The sequence below is a fragment of the Mytilus trossulus genome, chromosome 3, assembly GCF_036588685.1.
Source record: "Mytilus trossulus isolate FHL-02 chromosome 3, PNRI_Mtr1.1.1.hap1, whole genome shotgun sequence".
NCBI classification, from domain to species: Eukaryota; Metazoa; Mollusca; class Bivalvia; order Mytilida; family Mytilidae; genus Mytilus; species Mytilus trossulus.
This window is the reverse complement of record NC_086375.1, coordinates 60,700,035-60,720,792: the sequence shown is the minus strand read 5'-3', so window position 1 is coordinate 60,720,792 and position 20,758 is coordinate 60,700,035. Positions and strand designations below refer to the sequence as shown.

The 20,758-nt window shown below is 31.3% G+C and overlaps 2 protein-coding genes across 2 annotated transcripts; both read right to left on the bottom strand.

Annotated features, from left to right (window-relative positions):
• Nucleotides 1–1,045: 1,045 nt before the first annotated feature.
• LOC134712012 (uncharacterized) lies at nucleotides 1,046–20,583 on the bottom strand. Its single transcript, XM_063573093.1, has 6 exons — nucleotides 20,394–20,583; nucleotides 14,244–14,320; nucleotides 13,720–13,770; nucleotides 12,553–13,321; nucleotides 11,852–11,931; nucleotides 1,046–3,910 (listed from the first exon to the last, which is right to left on the bottom strand). Exons 1-6 carry the CDS (start codon nucleotides 20,449–20,451, stop codon nucleotides 3,815–3,817), a joined length of 1,131 nt encoding a protein of 376 aa, XP_063429163.1. The 5' UTR covers nucleotides 20,452–20,583; the 3' UTR covers nucleotides 1,046–3,814.
• On the bottom strand, nucleotides 4,789–9,602 carry LOC134709550 (zinc finger protein 862-like). The gene is made up of 2 exons (XM_063569709.1): nucleotides 9,521–9,602; nucleotides 4,789–7,337 (listed from the first exon to the last, which is right to left on the bottom strand). Exons 1-2 carry the CDS (start codon nucleotides 9,600–9,602, stop codon nucleotides 4,789–4,791), a joined length of 2,631 nt encoding a protein of 876 aa, XP_063425779.1.
• Nucleotides 20,584–20,758: the final 175 nt, after the last annotated feature.

The window sequence follows — 20,758 nt, the reverse complement described above, 5'->3', positions numbered from 1 at the left end:
TTTCTAGAGTTATGCCCCTTTATAAATGGAAAAATTGCAGAAGTTCTCATTTCCATCTCTAAATTAAGTTTGCCTATACCAAATATTATGAAACTTATAAACTATACTTATTTCCACAAAAATTTAGGTAGTGTCACTTTTACTGTTCTTCAATTATGTCCTTTTTATAACGTTCTATAATACGCAAGAGTGTTGTCAGTTCCATAAAAGTAACTCAGGATCTGTTCTAATCAGCTTGTTTCTTTGACCTATTGCTTGTTTTATCTACAAATTTTATTTACCCGTAACAATCAACCTGAACTTGAACCATTAAAATAAAGTAAATGTCAGATGATACATACTAAAATCGTGTTCATGTTATATCATTCTGTGCACCTAATATGCTGGTAGTTGACCTGCTGCTTTTACAATCTAAAAAACAGACTTTCGCAAAACTAATATACTACCTATCACCTTCCAATGAATACATATGTATAGAGATTAAAAAAAAATTACTTTATCACCTTGCACTTTGATGACTTGAATGGCTTTCTACAGCAGTTGGTAAACATTTTTCACCATCTGAACAGTATAGTTTGATAAAACAAATTGCAATTTTTGTCAGTATTTTGATTGTTCTGCATTCGGTGTTGAGCAACATTTGGTCACGTCACAGTAAATTAAACTAATTTAAATAATTAAATCTTCCCACATTTAGTAACCAATTAGCATTGAGCGCTCACTAATATCTTTATTAGAACCACCATCTTTATGTTCCTGTTTAATATTCAATAGTTTTCATTGGTCGCTGTCTGTCATAAATGTTTTTGGTATTGTTTAATCAAAAGGCTGTTGGTTTTCTTGTTTCAATTGTTTTATATTTGTTGTGTCATGGCTTTTTGTATGAATTATCCTCTTTGTTAATTAAAACCTTAACAGTGACTTATAGGTGCAAAAATCCAAATCAGTTGGTTTTTGGTTGATACAGTTAATTAATTTATTTTTACAAATTCCTCTGTATTTTATTTTCAGGAAGCTAGTTAAAAAGCAATACAAAACTAAAATATTATATATTATCAATTTATTGTAATAATTCCATACCATATTACTTCTACCAGCAGTATCTCTGCCTCCAAAAAGTATACAATAATCTACAACCATTTGTTACTTTGTATTAAAAGTTACACATGACAGAAGAAAGATAGATATTTACAAAATTATATACAAACCTATAAATACATACATAAGCTATCTTATGACCAAAATTGAATAAACAAATTAAAAGGCTGTTGCCTTGAAAAAAAAATAATTGAAGAATCAGTTGTGGAAATTTTCTAAAACACAATCAATTATCTTTTACTTAATTTTTGTTCATGTTGTACATTATTTTAATATGACATTCTTCTTTAGAATCAAAGCCATGTTCTAATTCCAATAAAACATGGACTGCACATGATCGAAAATGCAATTGAAATTGGAATTTTATCTGTGAATTTAACAATGCCAAGGATCCAAAAATTGTTATCTTTGCATATCATGATTGATTTAAAATACTTATGACTGTAATGAAATTCAAATCATTGGTCAAATAGAATAAGAAAAATTCCATTCACATGGCCCTCCTAATAAATATATAATTTAGAAAATTACACAAACTAAATAGTTGAATTGAATTACATAGATTTCCTAGTGAAATAAAAACCAAGAATTTCACTTCTCTGACATCATACAACAATAGGTGTTGTCAAGACATGGATGACGTTTGATAAAAACAAATTGAGAATGCATAGAAAAATGATATTATTTTTCCTTAAAATATATATTTTTTCTAAAATTTCTTACTCTATTTATTTTACTAATGTAATAAAAAGAATAGCTGAATCAGAGAATTCAAATATCGAAAAATATTCAACTGGTGACCTAACAACACTAAAAAATTAACTTATTCGCTACTTGCAATTTGAATTAAAGTGTTGTTCGGTCACTCTTGAATATTTTTCAATATTTCTATAAATATTGAAACATTCAGAAGAAAGAACTATTGAAACAGATGTGTCTCGTCTATTGGCATAAAACAAAAAACCAATCTGATAAACAGGAACATTGCTTGTTAGTTTAAAATCACTTGAACTAGTGTGCAGGGCCTCAATATGGTAGACAAACTGAGATGCCAAGACAGCAATGATTTTTAAAGAAAATATATTTGTCTATTGTTAGTAGTTACTTAAGCAGAAAGCTTAACAATTGTTGATGCTGTTGTCCTTGCTGTGGACAGAAAACCAAATTATATGTCTCACTTTCAGAGAAAAAAAGTCAAGAAAAAAACAAATAAAATTTTAAACTGTTCCATGCCACAAATCATTTTTAAGGCTTTTACAAAATTAAAAACAAGTACCGTACACAATTTTATATAGTTGAGATTGTATAAATGCTGACACAGGTTTGTTTAATACAAAAATCCAGGTATGAATAGAAATTACCTGACTTTTGAAAACTTTATGAAAATGATAAAAATAGAACGAACAAAATCCTTAATATTCTAGAATATTTTATTTGATTATTTATGAAACTGAAATATTCCAGAAAGTGCCAAATATTTTTTTAAACAAATCCAACATTCAATTCAACAGTCATTGAAAGCTTTACCCCAAAGTGATACTTTTCTGAAAATATAACAGATCAATTATAAAAGTGTGTATGCAGTTTTGTTAAGACACAAGACTAGGTTCATACCACTTAGAAAATAATTTTGCCCCAAAAATTCATTCAAACTCTCTATAGACATGATATATAAGTCTTACATTAATTTGCATGTTGGTCTATATTACCATGATGATTATGAAAAATACATAATATAAAGTTATACAAAATACAAAAAATTAAACACAACATATTTTTTTAATAATTCATGTAGTTAACACGTTAATGTAAACTATTGTACAGTGTGTGTGCAAAAAAAAGGTGTAAAATATCAAAAATAGATGTAATAATAATTCACTTGATTTAAGTCATTTATTGTTAAAAAGTTTGAACATTGTACATGTTCTTATATTTGTATTGAAATCTACACAAATATTCATTACAACTTATGCCATTCTCCAATAACATGACATTAAACACAAACAATTATATGTTGCTGTATATTATATATCATAAAGGTCAGGGTGACAATAGGTTTCAGTTCCTATTTTTAAGTAATGTTTGAAAATAAACTCTCTGATTAATATTGTTTTATTCTAAAATAACTTAAATTTTAGAGACAAATTTATTTGATTTGCAAAATGTTTAATATTGTAAAAGAGAAGACAAAATTTCTGTCCAAATAAAAGACAAAAAGAAAATTGGGATAACTTATTAAAACAAAATGCACAAAATTTCAGTGATCACATATTTTGTTAATCAGCCTAATTAATGGAATGTAGAGAGAATTTATTAAATATTTGAGTTGATGAAAATAGAAAAATACTTCTGTAAGACATTTAATTTTAAATTATACCATAGAAATGTCATTGTTTTCCATTTCAGGTTCATCATTTCTATGAACTATATCGCCTTCCTTTAAAACAAATCATGTGTGTAAAAGCTAACTGATCTAAATAATGTGGCCTCACACAAGACTTTATAATAACTTCTACATTTAATACAATGATAAGACTAAATCAAATGTACAACTTCTATTAAATGTAGTTTCAAATGAAGATATATAGAATATGAAAGAAATGCTGCCTTTCTGTAAATTGAAACATCAAATTCACCACAAAATTTATACCAAAAAGAAGGTATATATCAAACCATAAAATCTAACTTAAAATGCTATAAATCTTGGATTCTGGAATCAGTCTTGCTCAATACTTAATTCAAAACTTTCTATTTCTTTGAACTCCACACTCATCTTTTCTATCTTGTTAGCCCATTCACTGGATTTCACTACCTGTTACAAGTAAATGGAGACATGTATAAACTATCAAGTTATTTAAAACTCTTTCATTTTTCCAAACAATTGTTATTCTATACTCTTTTTCATGATGGACTAAAACCCTTTGAAAAAATTGTATCAAACAATTAATGTGATTTTAATACTGACCCTATTTAATCAAACTCTGTTCTTTGTCATGAAAAATAGATATACTATAATTATTTCTTTATATCTTCAGACTGCTTTCAGGGATGTCATTATGTTTAGAAGTTATAGGAGAAATAAGATAAGTTACAGGAGAAATGATAGACTCGCGAAGCGAGTCTCCCACCTCGCGTAGCGAGGTGGCCTTCACGGCCGGGGGTCTGGGGCCCGCTCAAGGGCCCCATAAGCTCTGGGGGTAAATGGTATTAAAATATGCATTCTAGCTCTCTCCTGGCACCTAATTTCATAATTTGAAAACCTTTTTTATTGTAATTTTTTTCTCTTATTTTAAGACATTTTTCAATATATAAAGACATTTTTTTTTTATTCACTAATTTTACTTAATGTATCCAATTCTAGGAAAAATTTCAGGCACTATAATTACAAAGATGCGTTAAGATTTTATTTCTTTAATTCAATTTAACAAAAAAACAAAGTTAACATATATTGTTATAAATTTGATCTGGCGATGACAATGATTCTGAGGTTTAACTTTTCAAATCTAAAAATCTGATCATTATTCTCTTCCTTTTTATTATAATGCAATGCATTTCATACAGTTCATGGTGGAATATTTCAAATATTTAGATAGTGACACACCTTCAAGTGAAACTTTGAAAATCTTTCATCATTGATTCAATTAAACTTTTTTTGAGAAATGACTGTCAAGTGTTAATTAATTATCATAATTAATAATCATTGCAAACATCAAAATCATTGTCATCATCATCATTATCTTCTTCATACTCGAAATCATCAGCAATCCCATCTCCACTAACCACCTTTTGAGCAAACTTAGCCAACTGTAGCACACGAACAGCCTTGTCATATTCCAACTGAACTAAGTCTAGATTGGATGCTTCCTCTGTTTGTGTGCTACAGCTTGCTACAGCTACTGGATCAGCTGGATCCTGCTCCTTTTCTTTCTCTAGCACTGGTTTAACTTTTGGCAACTTTCTCCTTGGTTTTGCAGACAACCATGTTGTGACGCTTTTTCTGACATAGCTGTCTGCTTCTTTACTCCCTAGTGAAGGACCGTTCAGACTTATATGAAGAAGAGATTGCAAGATGTCATTTTGCAATCTATTCCTCAAACAAGTTTTCACAAGTTTCATTCTACTGAAACCCCTCTCTGGCCAGGCATTTGACACTGGCAGAGTCATAATAATCTCTGCCACCTTCACTAGGTGAGGAAAGAAGTGGATCATGGACGTCTTCATGATCAGAAGCTTTTTCAAAGCCCACTCCATTGGAGTTTCTTCAACTTTACAGTTCAAAATTTCCATAGGGACTTCTTTTTTCCAGGAGGAAAGATTGAACTTAAAGTTGATCCACTCTGCCAGCATTTCTTCAGTGTCTTCCTGAGTCCCAAAAAAATGATCTGCAAGTATGTGGATGTCCTTGCTTCCATATTGACTGAATTCATCAGTCCCCCTCTCTGGTAGACATCTGATATCAAAAACAGCAAATGCTGCCAGAAGAGGGGACTGCTGAAATCTAGCATCAATGTTTTTGCAAAGAGCATCCACATACTTGGACATTGTGACTGCCAGCTGACTCATGGTAAACTCACTTACTGTGACGTCCAGTGTACCAAGTCGACCATTGGGACTCAGATCAGCTCTCAAGGAATCAAAAATGTCATCCTTCGACAAAGACCTCAACTTGTGCTGCGTACTCTCCAGACCAGGACATATCATGGAGAAATTGACATTTCCCTTTTGAAACAACTTACTCAAGTCTGAAAGTATTGGCAGCACACTTTGAAGTATGTACAATGTTCCTATGAACTTGAGCTGTGCTATTTTTTTCATTAAACCATAGGAGGTAGCATCACCTGAAAACATGTTCAAAGTTTGAATAACTGGAACAAGCTCTTGATATAAACTCTGTACAGCATTGTTGAATGAAAGCCACCTAGTTTGACATGCTTTCTTCATCGTCCTTGTTAGTAGCTTTCTTGCGGGTTCAGACAGAGTCATCTTGTGGACTTCTGTCTGGGCCTTCATTAAAGCTGCTAACTTAACAGGAGAATAATGGAAAATCTTCCAAATGTGCGTCATATGACCCTCCATTTCCTTAATATACTGTAAATCTCCACACGTGTCAATACATGCCAAAGCAAGACGGTGGCAAATACAATGGATGGCAACAAGGGCAGGGTTGTCATCTTTCAATTTTTTAACAAGCCCTCCCTTTTTGCCAACCATTACTGATGCACCGTCTGTGCTAATACCAGATAATTTACTCATATCAAGGCCTAATGAAATAAGTTTAGATTTTACAACATTGTATAAGTTTTCTGCATTTGCAGAAGATGCATTTTTCAGAACATTTTCTATGAATAGAAAGTTAATGTCACAAGCATTTCCATTCCAAAAGTTTACATAACAAATCATCTGCTCTATGGTTGAAACATCTGAGGAGTCATCTAGCAAGACAGAAAAACAATCTGCAGCCTTGACCTTTTCTACAAGATCATTTTCTGTTTGCATGCCTAATGTAGTGAAGATGTCACGGAGAGAAGCTCTTGATCTATGCTGAAAGAATTTCATTTCAGACAAACCTATGTTTTCTAAAAGTTTAAGCAAAGTTGAAATTTTCTCATTGGCAATGCCTTCTTTGGCCAACCAGTACATTGCAGAAAAGGCCATAAATAGGACATTGTTTTCTACCTGACTTTTTTCCGTCAATTCTTTTTGGAATACTGACACCCTGCTAAGCATTTCAGCCTCAATTGCACCTTGGTGTTTTTTAGAAGCAATGTGATCAGTCAATGCTGACTTCTTCATCCTCACCGATGGAATGTCTCCAAATGAGGAAGCTTTATTTTGAGAATTAATGGTGTGGTGTTTTTTGCACAGGAGACAGTACATTCCACAACCTTCAACATAAACTAACCACCAGTATGTGGTTTTTGAGCAGAACGAAATAGCTTTGTCTTGCAGCCAATTATGCTGGAACTTATCCTTCTGACCAGACACACGTTTAATTTCATCATTAGAAAGTGATGTACAGTTTTCCTGACAGATAATTTTATTATGTACTTTACTGGTGTCATCAAACATTGTGCTAAGGAGGAGTTTAATTGAAGAACAACTAGTTGTATTATGGTTTGGAGTTTCCTCAGATGAATGTTTAGTAACGAGAGAAATCTCTGACGAACATACTGGAGTATCAGGACTAATTTGATCAGGCTTATCTGTTTCATTTGAGGGCTCCTCTAGTTTTTTTCCATCTATGAAGTAAAGAAAAGAGAGGAAATTTAAGAACCAGTTTTGAAACAGTAACAAGAACAAAAGATGAAAAAAACAGAAATGAAAATCAAAGAACTGAATGCAAAACAAAACGCCAAGCAAAAAAAAATAGCTCTGAAAAGAATAACTGAAGAATTTGAGTTTCCTGAAATATATAGTTTTCTTGAATTTACAACCACCAAACAAGCTCAAAAGTACACAGTTAGATTTGATATGTAAAAATTTTGCATAGATTTATCAATTTAAAAGTTTACATAATGCATTGGCTGATAGGCAAATTTCTCACATTTTGCTGATATCAGAATGTTTTCCAATAAAGGTGTTTAAACTCAATATTGTCCATGCGTTAAAGATTTTATTTAAATATTTTAAATATAGGGGAGTATGCCTACTTTTTTTTCCATTTTGTATATATGTTCTCATTTCCAGTGCATCTAGGTTTTTTTTATTAAGACAAATATGACCATTGATGACGTTTATATATTTTTTTCCCTACCAAATGCTCAAATATTTTCTGCTGGCAGTCAGACACCGAACCAGTAATGGTGACCAATATTTTCCCATCCCTAACAATCACAGCTCTTAGATCTTAAAAAGTATGTTACATTCAACAAGACAGCATTCATTTGTTCTGATTATACATGTAATGTTTGCGACTGAGCACTTAGCAACAATCCATACAGAGGTTACATAATATCAATTGGTTCACCCAGTTTTGAAATTCATTTCTTCAGTTTTTATTTTGGTATATAAAACTCTATGTTCCCTTCCCCAGTCCCCCTCTCATATACACTCAACACTAAAATTATTAACAAAATACACATCATTGAACTATTTTATTTTCACATTCTCTGCTAAAGCTTTGGTCACTGTTTAAATACTTCCAGCAATGCTTTGACTGTAATATATACCAGGTAAGACCATTTTGATGTCAATTATGATGTACTGAAAAGAAAGCAAAGTAAAGCAAACGAAATAAAATAATATCAAAAGCACCAACTTTTTTTTATTGTGGGATGACTAGCTATTTAATTACTCAACTTCATTAATAGAAAAAGAGTTTCATTACAAATCGGAAGATGTAAGTATTTCCAAGGATTTGTATAACTATACAAATCCTTGTTATTTCTTACCTACATTTTTTTGCAAAATTATATTAAAAAGTTTGTCATAGTATAGTAGAGGGGGGATAGGACCTTTATCGGGACTCCGGGATCGGCTGTTTTTAAGCTCGGGATTTCGGAATTGATCCTTCGGGATCCGGGATTCCTTTTTTTTTTCGATTTCGGGACGTCGGGATTTACTTTATTTAAATTCGGGACCTCGGGATTTCGTTTTTTAAGACCGGGATTTCGGGATCAGGACCCCTCCTATCCCCCTCATAGTACCTGAGACTAGTACTATTACCAATTGGCGTGCAAATATAGTAATTTCAGTTTATATCAGCGCTCTGAGTTTTTTATTTATAAAAGAAACTATTTATTATAAGGGATTTGTTTTGTTTTCAGAAGCGCTTTTTAAATGCACCCGTGTACATGGTGTAAGGTAGGATATTTCAATCAGACCCACAGTAAAAAAAAGTTGCATGCTGCAGAAACAGAAATAACAAAATAAACAAAATGAAAACAATGTAAATCAAACAGGAATAAGTCATTCTATATATTTTATCAATACAGATCTAAAATGATGGCTTAATTTTATCACGGATATTTGTCCCTTTTTATGCAAATATTAGTTACACTCTGATAAATGTTCTATATTTTTTTTCAAAATGTAAATACACAAAGTTATTTCAATTTCAAACACATCTAATAATTAATTTAAGAATCAAGAAATATACCAATAATAATAGCTTCATAATTACGATCTTTATATTTTATTTACCCCCCCCCCCCTTTTTCTCCAAGCATTTCTTTACAATGTGTAACTTAAAGAAAGCATGTTTTAGCAACTTGAAAATGCTTGTAATACTAAGGGTGGTTCATAGTTTTCTTTTCAATCTAGAACCTCAAATTCACAAGTCAATTTTAGGAATTTAGAAAATTGCCAGTGACACGAAGGTAAAGTCAAGTGTCACTTTAAATTATTATTAAAATCTTTGGAGAATGTGATATGTTCTATTAAAAACTTTTGAAATAAATGTATATATAGTTTTTCTAATTACCTGCATCATTTTCTAATCTTTGTTTTTTGAAAAACCCGTCCAACGAACCTTGTTTACATCGTTTTTTGTCCGGCGCCGCCATAGCGTGATAAAACGGAGCCAGTACTAGTGCTCCTAAACAGGGTTTTAGCTAGGATTTTGAGGGCTTTAGTCACTTTTGCGCGATAAAAATCAGCCTTATTTTTTTTATAAAGCAAGGGATCTAGGATGTTTATCAAACTAGCTATACATATATGTCCAAGTCCTTTAAGGACTAGTCTAGGATCTTTGAAGACTTTAGGATTGCTTAAGTAGGCAGTTATTGGCAATATTGAATGAATTGACTGATGTGATGCTAAGATATGAAGATAAGAATAGGGATCTGGTAATAAGATCAAAACTTCACTTCAGTTATTTTCAGGGCACACCCCTTAATTATCAACAAAAGTTGGGTGCCTCTATTTTTTAACCACTGTACAAATGAACTTGTAACGACTTTTTCACTTCACAATCATTTATATCCTTGAAAATACGTTTTAATATCTATTTGGAATCAATTTCTTTAATATTGGATTGAAGAATCTGCATCTATACTTAATGTGACGATTCTTATGACTGTAGACTGTAGATCACGTTTACTTTCGATTTTTAAACAAAATGAAATGAAAACGGGAAGTGACAATTGAATAATAATTTCAGAACAAAACCGGATTCATTTTCGAACTTTAACGCATGCGCAATGCATAGAACAGGAAGCACCTGTTTGCAAGTGAAAATATTTACGTTTTTATTAAAGTTCATTCTTTTTAATCGAAGTTGTCGAAAGTTTTTAATGAATATTTATATAAAGTATGACGAAAATACGTTGAACTGACGAAAACTACGACAAGCAAACTGCAAATTATGATCGTAAGGGAAATATTGAAAATAAAATAAAGTTGAAATGTCCGGGAAGTTTATCAATTTTGTTCAAATGACGAAAATACAACTGAACTGTAAGAAATGATTAAAATGAAAAGCTGACTGACTGATTTAACTTAAATAGATTATTATGATGATCATTTATGAGGTTTTATAATGATAATTAAGGGATTAGTGACCCGTCTGATTGGCGATAGGCGGATTACTTGTCATCACAACTTTTAACACCTTTGGTAAACGTTAATTACCTGAGGGTCATAAACTTGTCAGAAACATAAAGACAGGTAGAATTCAAGTAATTTGATGTGTAAATATTTTTACACTTTCCAAATTTAAGTGACGAAATTGATATGAAATATTTTCGTCATTTCTAAAACCTTTTCGTAAAATACGAAAGTGACGAGCGCTAGCTAAATCACTGCTCCTAAATTCATAGGAGGGAAATAATTATAAATTCGTTCGGAACTCATCGCAACATTCTTACCGAGACTAGAAAAAACCCGATGTTCCGATATTCAACAAATTTTGTAAACATGTGACAAGTTGATGAACAGATCTCGGTAGCTCTACAATAAACTGTGTTAGTGTATCCATTTTTACACACTGCACAAACATATTGTCATTTTTTAATCCTGGTTTTTATCTCATTAATTTTTTTCCAAGAGAAAAAGTAACCGGCGGTGACAGCTCGAGTTACCGGAGATTTTCGCCGGTTGCCGGCTTCTAATGACATCCCTGGCTTTGGATAATTTTTGTTCAACATAATGTTTAAACATGTGCTATTGTAAAAAAACATAAGCTGATCTCAAGATGTGTTTTGGTTTTTGAGTTGTAAGGTTGCTGTCTCATTGATTTTCAAAAAAGAAAAATGAAATAAAAAAATGGGGTCACCGTTCATTTAAGCTAAAATCTGCCTCTGGAAGAAGCATACATTTGTGTTAATGTCCTTTTTTTCTGTGGAACTAATAGGAGAAAAAGAAGAAATATCAAAATAAAAAAATAACCTAATATAAGAAATCGCTTAAATTTTACAATTATTTAGTTTATGTACAGCTTATTTGAAAACAATAATAAAAAATATAGGTCACCGATGAGTTAAAAAAGATATTTCAAATTTAAGGCCAAAAAATGGCATTTTTGCACCAAAGGGAGATAATTTGGAGCTTTTTCAATTTTTAAAGTCATCTGGGGCCAAAACAAATCAATTTTTTGGGTTGTTTTTTGTACCATATCATAAAGTAACAACTAATACATTTTGTAATAGTGTAATAAATTAAATTTGTAATGAAAAAATAAAGGTTTAATTTTTTGCTAAAATTTTTGTACCCAAAAAATTATTAAAATTAAAAAAAAAAAAAAAACATAAAACAATTTATTTTGAATTGAAAAGTAATGCCTACATCACATCAATTAGTATGACAATTCTCTTACCTGTTGTTTTTTGGTTGGCAGTTTTTTCTTTGGTTTATAAGTCTTACTCATGCTTTTGTTCACCTGCAGATCACAAAAGTCTGTAACAAAAATTATCAATTATAATTTCATAGACTATGATAGGTTCAAATTTTATACATGTCAATACCATTTGAAGTTCTGATACACCAAGTTGATAATTAATTGAAATGTTCCTGCCTTTTTAAATACAAATATTATACAAAATGATATCAGATTGACAGAAAATTGAATATTCAAGCTAAGAAATGATATTTGAAAATCTGGACCCCAAAATAGGCTTATAATGGAAAGGTCAAAAGCAATCAAGCATCACTTTTCACTACTAAAAGGTCTACAACCCAACAAAAATAAAAGTTAAATTCATGAAATTTGAACTTGACCTTCATTTAGTCAGAGGAAACAAGGTATCTATATTTTAAATGATTTTGTTAAAGTATAATCAAGTTAGTACAAGGACACAACTGTCTACTGAATGTTAAATGAACCATATAAATAAAAAGTCAAGAAATAAATCATTCTTACTTTCATTTTACTTACATTACATTTCAAGTTCCAAACAAGCAAACAACTTTTAATATTTCATATCAAAGCAATTGAAAATTTCCAATAATTGAAAATCTTTTCTGGTATTAAACAATAGAACAACAGAAGCAATTTGTAGCATGTTTAAATTATAATACCTTCTTCTTCCATAGAAAACAACATGGGTGATGAGGGTTTTGATATTTGTACACTATCCTCCATTGTTACGTCCATTGAAGCATAGTCTGACAGAGGAGTAATGGGCACTCTTTTTACTGGAGATTCGAGTAACGATTTTCTCTTGACATCTTCAAACCCAAAACATGAATCATTACCCCTCTTCCTTAATGTCCGAACACTTTCATTTGGTGTAGATGTATCCTGGACCATAGCCGGTATAATTTTACTAGGTAGATGAATAGAGGTACTCATTTTTGGTCCTTTCAATTTTGATTCAGGTTTAATTTTATCTACAGATTCTTTTTTAGTCACTTTAATTTCAGTGAAAACAGTTTGTGGTGTATCCACTTTACGTTTCCTTAATTGTCTTTGAGATTCCTCCACCATCTGAATATCAAGTTTTTCTAAGGCTACAACTGGTGACTTTGGTAATGGTGTTGTAGGAAACTTCATTTTCTCTTTCAATGGAGATTTTGGGGTCTCATCAAATCTTACACTTTTATTTTGTGCTTTAGGAGTTTTTGTTTGAGGTTTCAGTGAGATTTTCTTTTGCAATGTTGGTGTTTTTTTCTGTTTAATTTGTTTATCAGATTTATTGTCTTGTTTCTTCTTCTTTTTGTCTTTCTTATTCATGGAAGATTCCTCAGACATTGGTTCCTCTTCAAAGTCATAAGGACTACCAACAGACGAAGAAGCACTAGATCCTGTAGTGTTCTCTTCATCACCCTCGTAACCTATTTCTTGTTCCTGAAATTAAATTTAATTCACTTACAATTAAAGGATTCATTGAAGTATTACAGATCCAAATTTTATGTTAATTTTTTAGGCTGATTGATTGTTTCTTAGCCTCTTTAGCCAAAACCAACAAGTATGTGTCCAGTATTATGATATCTTTTTTATCTAAATATCTTAGATGTTTGTTTTTAATAGAAAAAAATACCTCCTTTCAAGTTCATCAAAATTTTGCTATTGTAAAAAAAAAGGTGAAAATGTTCATTACTCTTTGGTACAGTTCAATAAAATAACAATGTGTTCTGCAATTTAAAGTTTTATTTAATTATTTGACAAAAGTCATTAAATTTATTTTATAACACAATTCCATGATTAAGAAACTGCTGATATTTATATATGGTAAACACACTTACATTTTTGTTCCCTTTTTTTGATGTACTACATGTACTAGATGATCCTGTATTCTAGAAAAATATAAACAATTCACAACTATGTTACAAAAATACAATAATTATGCAATATTCAGTTACTTATAACATATATATAGATGTCAAGAAGCACATGAATATTTTTCAGATGAGCATTATTTCATTTATCTATTTTTTTTTAAAAATCAATTTGAATTGCAAAAATGAATCAATACTGCAATATTTACTTTCCTGAAGAACATGAAGAATAAAGGGTTTCAATCCAATGTACTTTTGTGTTCATAACCGACATCATTCAAACTATGCTTTAAAATCATTGAAATAAACCGCTGATCCACACAGTACAAAGAAACATCTTGTGAATATTTATTCCAAATAATTTAACTAAAAAAAAAAAAAATTCCCCATACAACATGTACAAGGTAATGACTGATACCCTCAAAGTAAATATAAGGGTAATATGATAATGGTAATTCCAAGAATTCCCATCATATCATTGGCATACTTACAAGATATTTCTGTGACAGTCTTGTTATTATTTCAAGGGTCTTCCTATACTCAGGTTCCTCAGATGATGAAGGAGTTTCTGAATAAGAAAGCATATTTATGTTGTCTAAATGGTTAGCTTACATACATGTATATAAAAACATATTAAAAAGGTTTCCACTTCTGTAAGAATTTTACACAAGTTTTGATGGTTTCTGGTGGCATTAGTTCTTGCATTTTTTGTCATTATTTTGTTCATGTTATTGGTGTATCTGGTAAGTTTAATTAAGATATCAGTATGCTGATGTTGAAAAAAAAACAACTTTTTAGTACAAATGAGCACATATTTATGTTAATAGGCTGTGGCTATTTCATATATTCAAACCGGCAAAAATAGCAATATAGTGAAATTGTACAATTGAGCAAATATTTATTTCATTTGAAGAAACTTTTCCGAAAGAACTAAACCTCTATCTGGTATTATATGGTCAAAAAAGGTGAAAGAATTTGTAATGTTGGATCTTTAAAATCATGCGTTTACCGAGTTTGATTCTGAAATATACACCCAAACCAGAAGTTAACCATTTTACATGAACTTGGTTGTAAAATAAACAGTCATGTTCCATTTTTAGTTAATTTTGTTTCATTCTGTTACAAATTTGTTGTTTAGCAAGAACAGATACTTCTGATGGATATTCAGATGACAGCAATCTTGGAATTTAATTATTTAAATTCACAAGCCTCAAAATTTGATCGTTTGAAAATTTATTTTTTAGATTAAAATGAGAAAAAAAGTTCTAGGGTCAGAGGTTTCAACTAGGAACAGTCAGCTCACTGGAACCACACATATATTTTTATTTGGCCTTAGGCCAAAATAAAAATATGGTTTGTTTCCCCTCGCCCGATCGACTCAGAGAAATCCCGCCGACTCAAAAGTTTTTATTCCGGTTTTTTGCAACATTTTTTTTTTATTTTCCGGAAATTTTTCGGGGTTGTTTCCGGTGACCAAAAATCAGAGGTTTTGTTTTTGAATTTCAAAGATCCTGTATTATTTTGTACACATTCCGATCACGTGATCGACTGGTTTATTTATCCGAGAGATCGTTAATTCACCCAACGATGTCAAATATCGTAGGGACCAGTTCAATAAATGATCAAAATGGCGCCATTTGCAAAACTTTTACTGCCAAATTAACATTTCCTTCCTCCAATTTTTCGCTATTAAAAGATACCGAAACTTAAGAAAGGAATGGACAGAGACATTTAATGCATGTCTCGGGTGCTTTAAAGTTCATTTCTAAAAAAAATAAGGGAAGTGTTACTCCCTTCTCTGACAACGTGGTCTCGACCAATGATTGAACCATCTATGACTATATCATTACTTTTTCGCGTTTACTACCGAACTGTCAAACCAGCATTGTTTGAAGGAGTCAACCCTGTTATCAAGGGATTCATTATAAGCCCATATATTACGATTACTTGTCCATCCGTGGCTCTTTTTCAAATGGATAAGGGAATAAGACAAAACGAAAATTTTGTGTAGATATATATGAAATATCGATATTTGTCAACCAATCATCAATAAATATTGTTTAAATATTGCTTTAAATTTAATGTAAACAGAGGATGGCTTGGATTAGGAATAGTATTTAATGCTAAAAAGGCCACAAATGTAAACAGGAAGTTATGTCAGCCAGTAAGGGAGATAATTTGGGAGGGAAAGACCTAAAAGAAGTATTGTCAAATCTTGACAAACTTATCTGGTGGCACGTATTCAAATGTTTATAGAATTATCAAACACAACCTCTAAAAATCAATAACAAACCAACAGCGCGACGCGACAAAGTTACTGAGAATTGTGGAAAATCACGCGCTTACCACAGCGCTATCCAAAAATCCTGGGGAGAACACTGGAATCTGTTTCTCAAATGTAGACAATATGCATCTTTTCCAATGATCTCCAAAAAGATGTTTTCTTTCTATGTAAAGACATTGGGCATGGTTGTCGTTGTTTTAGATGTCACAATAAGATATTCAGAGGAAAGCAAGAAAATTTGATTTTTATTAATATTTTTGATTTCCTCAATGTCAGAAGCAAAATCTGAGTCCTGAGCTGTCAGAGGATGAATTGTTTGATGGAACATTCTTCAGGTTGAACAACTACAGTACATGCATATATATATTTAAAACAGTTTGCTACTTAGTAGTCAGACTCACTGTCAAAGAGGGAAAAAAATCACAGTCATGAACAATTCTGAGATACAAATCCAAATAAAATCAAATAAAATTAATGTCAAGTTGACACCTGACACAGAGAGCTACAAACATTTAGACAATTTAACACGTACATTTAAGTTGCTACATATGGCTATATATGACAGACATACACATAATCGATTTGTTTTGCTCTGTTGGATATTAAAAAAAAATATCAAGATATAAAAAAAAACAAAAAAACCTACCTACCTACCTACCCACCTACAAAAATGTGGGTAGGGGTTTGGGGAAACATACATTCTTTTAATTGTGGCCTTACTGCTGTTTGTCCTCCATTATTTTAAATCACACAGCCATAATGAAAAAGTGATTGATGTACGACATCAAAAGTTCAAGTGGCCAGGTGAGCCGGAATTAGCGATATAAAGTTGTTCCAAATATAATATATCTTTCCCTTTTTAAGTTAAACAATAATGTGTCAAAAGTACACTGATGCCCCACTGGCACTATCATTTTCCATGTTCCATGGACCGTGAAATTGGGTCAAAAGTCAAATTTGGTTTTAAAATTAAAAAGGTTAAATCATAAGCATCAAGTGTACTAAGTTTCAAGTGGATTGGACTTCATCTTCATCAAAAACAACCTTGACCAAAAACTTTAACCTGAAACTCACTTTCGATTTCTATGTTCAGTGGACCGTAAAATTGGGGTCAAAAGTGACTTAGTCTAATTTGGCTTTAAAATTAGAAAGATCATACCATCAGTCAGGGATATAACTCTATAGGGTTATTACAGGAAAATAACATACATTTGTTATTGTGGACTAAAAAATCAAAGAACTGTGATAACATACATACATGTATGTTACATGTTTCAAAGGGACAATATACATCATTAGTTTAGATAAAATGCATACATGTTCTATTGATATTACTATTGTCTTTATGTATATTGAAGACCTGTTGGTGACCTTCTGCTGTTGTTTTTTTATTTCGTCGAGTTGTTGTCTCTTTGACACATTCCCCATTTCCATTCTCAATTTTACTTAACTATTGAAAGATGTAACAGTTCATGATATTCCAATTTTGAATAGTACACCTATATGTTATTACAGAAAAAACATGCCTGTAATAACTAAAGGGTGTTATCACAGCTTCTCTATATCAATTCAAAGCATTTGCTCAGACATAAATCATGCTTGAATGATTATTACCAATGTTATTTCAACTGATCGGGCGGAGCTAGGTTTTAATTTGCATAAGGACAGTCTTTTTGAAGATGTGTGTGATAAGGATGATTGCCGTTATAATTATTACTGATTTCTAATCACTTATCAGTGTCATGAAAGGAATTTACAAAAAAATACTGTATACTTCATTGATGAGTTTATCCTATTACACCTATCTATAGATGGACTGGTTTATTGTGAGCGAGCCGGTTAAACTCCGCCCAGTCAAGTGAAATAAATTGAGTAATACAATGTATTTTAATTTATTGTAAGAAATAATGACCAGAGCATGTAATGAGGTTCTGCGCAAGTTTCTCAGGAATTCCCAAGTGTCTTATATAATAAGTTACATTCCTTTAATAACTAAGCCCTGTTTTCAAAAATGTATTAATTCAATTTAAAAATGAATTATCAAGGCTGTGCATTTAGTTTCTGAGCAAAGTCTCAAGAGTTCCCTAGAGTCCACTACAGATTAAATAATTTTACAAGTAACAAACATATGTTATTATAGATTTAGAAAATTTAAGGAAAATTGTCTGTAATAACACACGCAAGTTATTTTCTGTAATAACCCTATAGAGTTATATCTCTGACTGACCATAAGCAACAAGTGTACTAAGTTTCAATTTGATTGGACTTCAGCTTCATCAAAAACTACCTTGACCAAAAACTTTAACCTGCGGATGAACGAACGAACGGAGCCACAGACCAGAAAACATAATACCCCTCTACTATCGTAGGTGGGGCATAAAAATCTGTTGGTTTTTTTTAAAACAGTAAAATGACCACTTGACTAAGAGATATCCCTCATTTTTGAGGATGTTCCCAACCTGTTTAAGAGATATTTCTCATTTGGAGGTGGTTCTGGAATAAATCCCTACCTCAGTGAGTGCCTGTGGTAGTATCTACCAGTCCAAAAGGCTATTATAGTTGTTTGCTGTGATGTCACTGTGCAATGTTGTAGGATGTCAAAGCGAAATATATAATTGCCTTTTAATTTTCAAGACACCATAATCATTTTGACTAGCAAGATACATTCAAAACGATATGCGGAACAATTTATGAACGATATAATATTTGTTTATAAACAGACGAAAATATTATCTATAGGATATTTTTATTTCAGAGTGGAATTTGACATTACATAATTTTTAGGTAACGGATCTCCTGTAGTTGGTGATCGCAATACTGGTATACCAGTATTGTCCACAATACTGGTATAAAAATTTTGTACCAGTATTGTATTCCAGTATTGTACCAGTATTGTGCTTTTTTTTTAAATAAACAATATACATGTAGGTAATTAATCTGACATAATCAAATTAACATATGACATTTATATATATTAGGCATGATTGTGTTTAACAGATAATGCCATAGATGGTACACTGTGATTGTCATCAAATAAAGTTTTAAATCTTCGGATGGTTTTTCTTAACCATTCTGCCTTAGCATTTAAAAAAAACTGTACTTTCTTCTATGTTTTCTTTCAGCTCTCTCTTTCCAAGATTCATGCAGTATATTTTAGTGAATTTTATATTGACATTAATGCTGGTATAGCTTCTGTATCATCAGCATTGCATGGTATTTTGTAATTTACCTCTTGTTTCACATGTCAATGTAATTGAGTGTTTTTGAAATAAAACATATTGTATTGTTTTGTCTATTTCTTCTTCAGATGTGATTTCTGCAACCCCTCCCCCTTCCTATATTGGTATTTAGGTATTCAGTCTCTATGAACTTTCTCTAGCGCTTACTATATTACAAGCTATTTCAGATACATGTAGCATCTGTACAGCTCTCAAACTGTCAGAGTGCTGGTCTAGTATTAGTGTTTGTACCAGTAGATATACATGTATCTGTTACTTATTGTATTGTCCATGGTTCTGAATCAACTGCTTCAACCCTTAACATTCATGTAGACAAACTAGTTAATTTGATTATAACCAGGTTCTCATGTAAAGCAACTTTTTATAATTAATGAATAATATTGATATCTTTTGTTGTGAAAGATGAATAAGAAAAGAAAGACAAACAAATGCATATGATCTTAGTACACAAAAAAATGTATACATGTGTTAAAATATCTGTCAAAATATGTGAAGGCATACATTGTACATGTAAATGCTGAATTTACAGTGTTAAAGACTAAATTCTAATAATTTGCTTGAATTTATTAAACAATTACTCAGATAATAATTAGCTTTTATTTTATTTTATCTATACTGAATTAAATAAAAATATAAATATGATATAATTAATTATTAGCAATTGTTAAAATAATAATGATGATATGAGTTAATTTCAATAATTCTTTGTTTATGTGTGCAAGTATAATAATAATAATACATTATTTCCGTAAGCAAATACAGCTTATTGGATTTACACAATGTAAATATCCAATAGATAATATTCAGCATAATATAACCAGAGACATATTGTATTATAAGTCTCTGATATAACATTCTCTGATATAACATTTATACATTTCTATAATCTTTTTGAGTTCATTTAATCTCCCTTTGATCTTCAATATAGTCTAGTCAACAATCAACTACAATACTGGAATATCAGTTATGTACCAGTATTGTTGGTTTTTTTTATAAAAAGTTACAATACTGGTACAAAATTTGTATACCAGTATTGTGGACAATACTGGTATACCAGTATTGCGATCACCAACTACAGGAGATCCTAGGTAACATATATGTAAACTTTTGTATGGTACCTGATTCAGTAAGCGTTTCTTTGTTTCTAGCTGACTTTCTTCTAGTTTTTGGAGGCATGTTTTTGTTACGGTGATGGGGACCAAGTGCTTGTTTTTAAAAATGGCGCTTCCGTCCTGCACATGCGTAGGTTTGAAAGTATAAAAGGTAGAGTACAGGTCCGATAACAGCCGTTATATTTTTTTATGTGCTTTTGCTGAACGCCCTGAACGGCCTGTTTCAACTTTGTTTTAACGCCTATATGTATTTATTTTAATTCATGCTTTTGCATATTATAGGTGTTTTTTTTATTCCGCGTAGTCGGTTCTCAAAGCATTCTGCAGTCCATGTTAATGCAAGACATTTCGGCCACAGTCGTTTCGGCCAA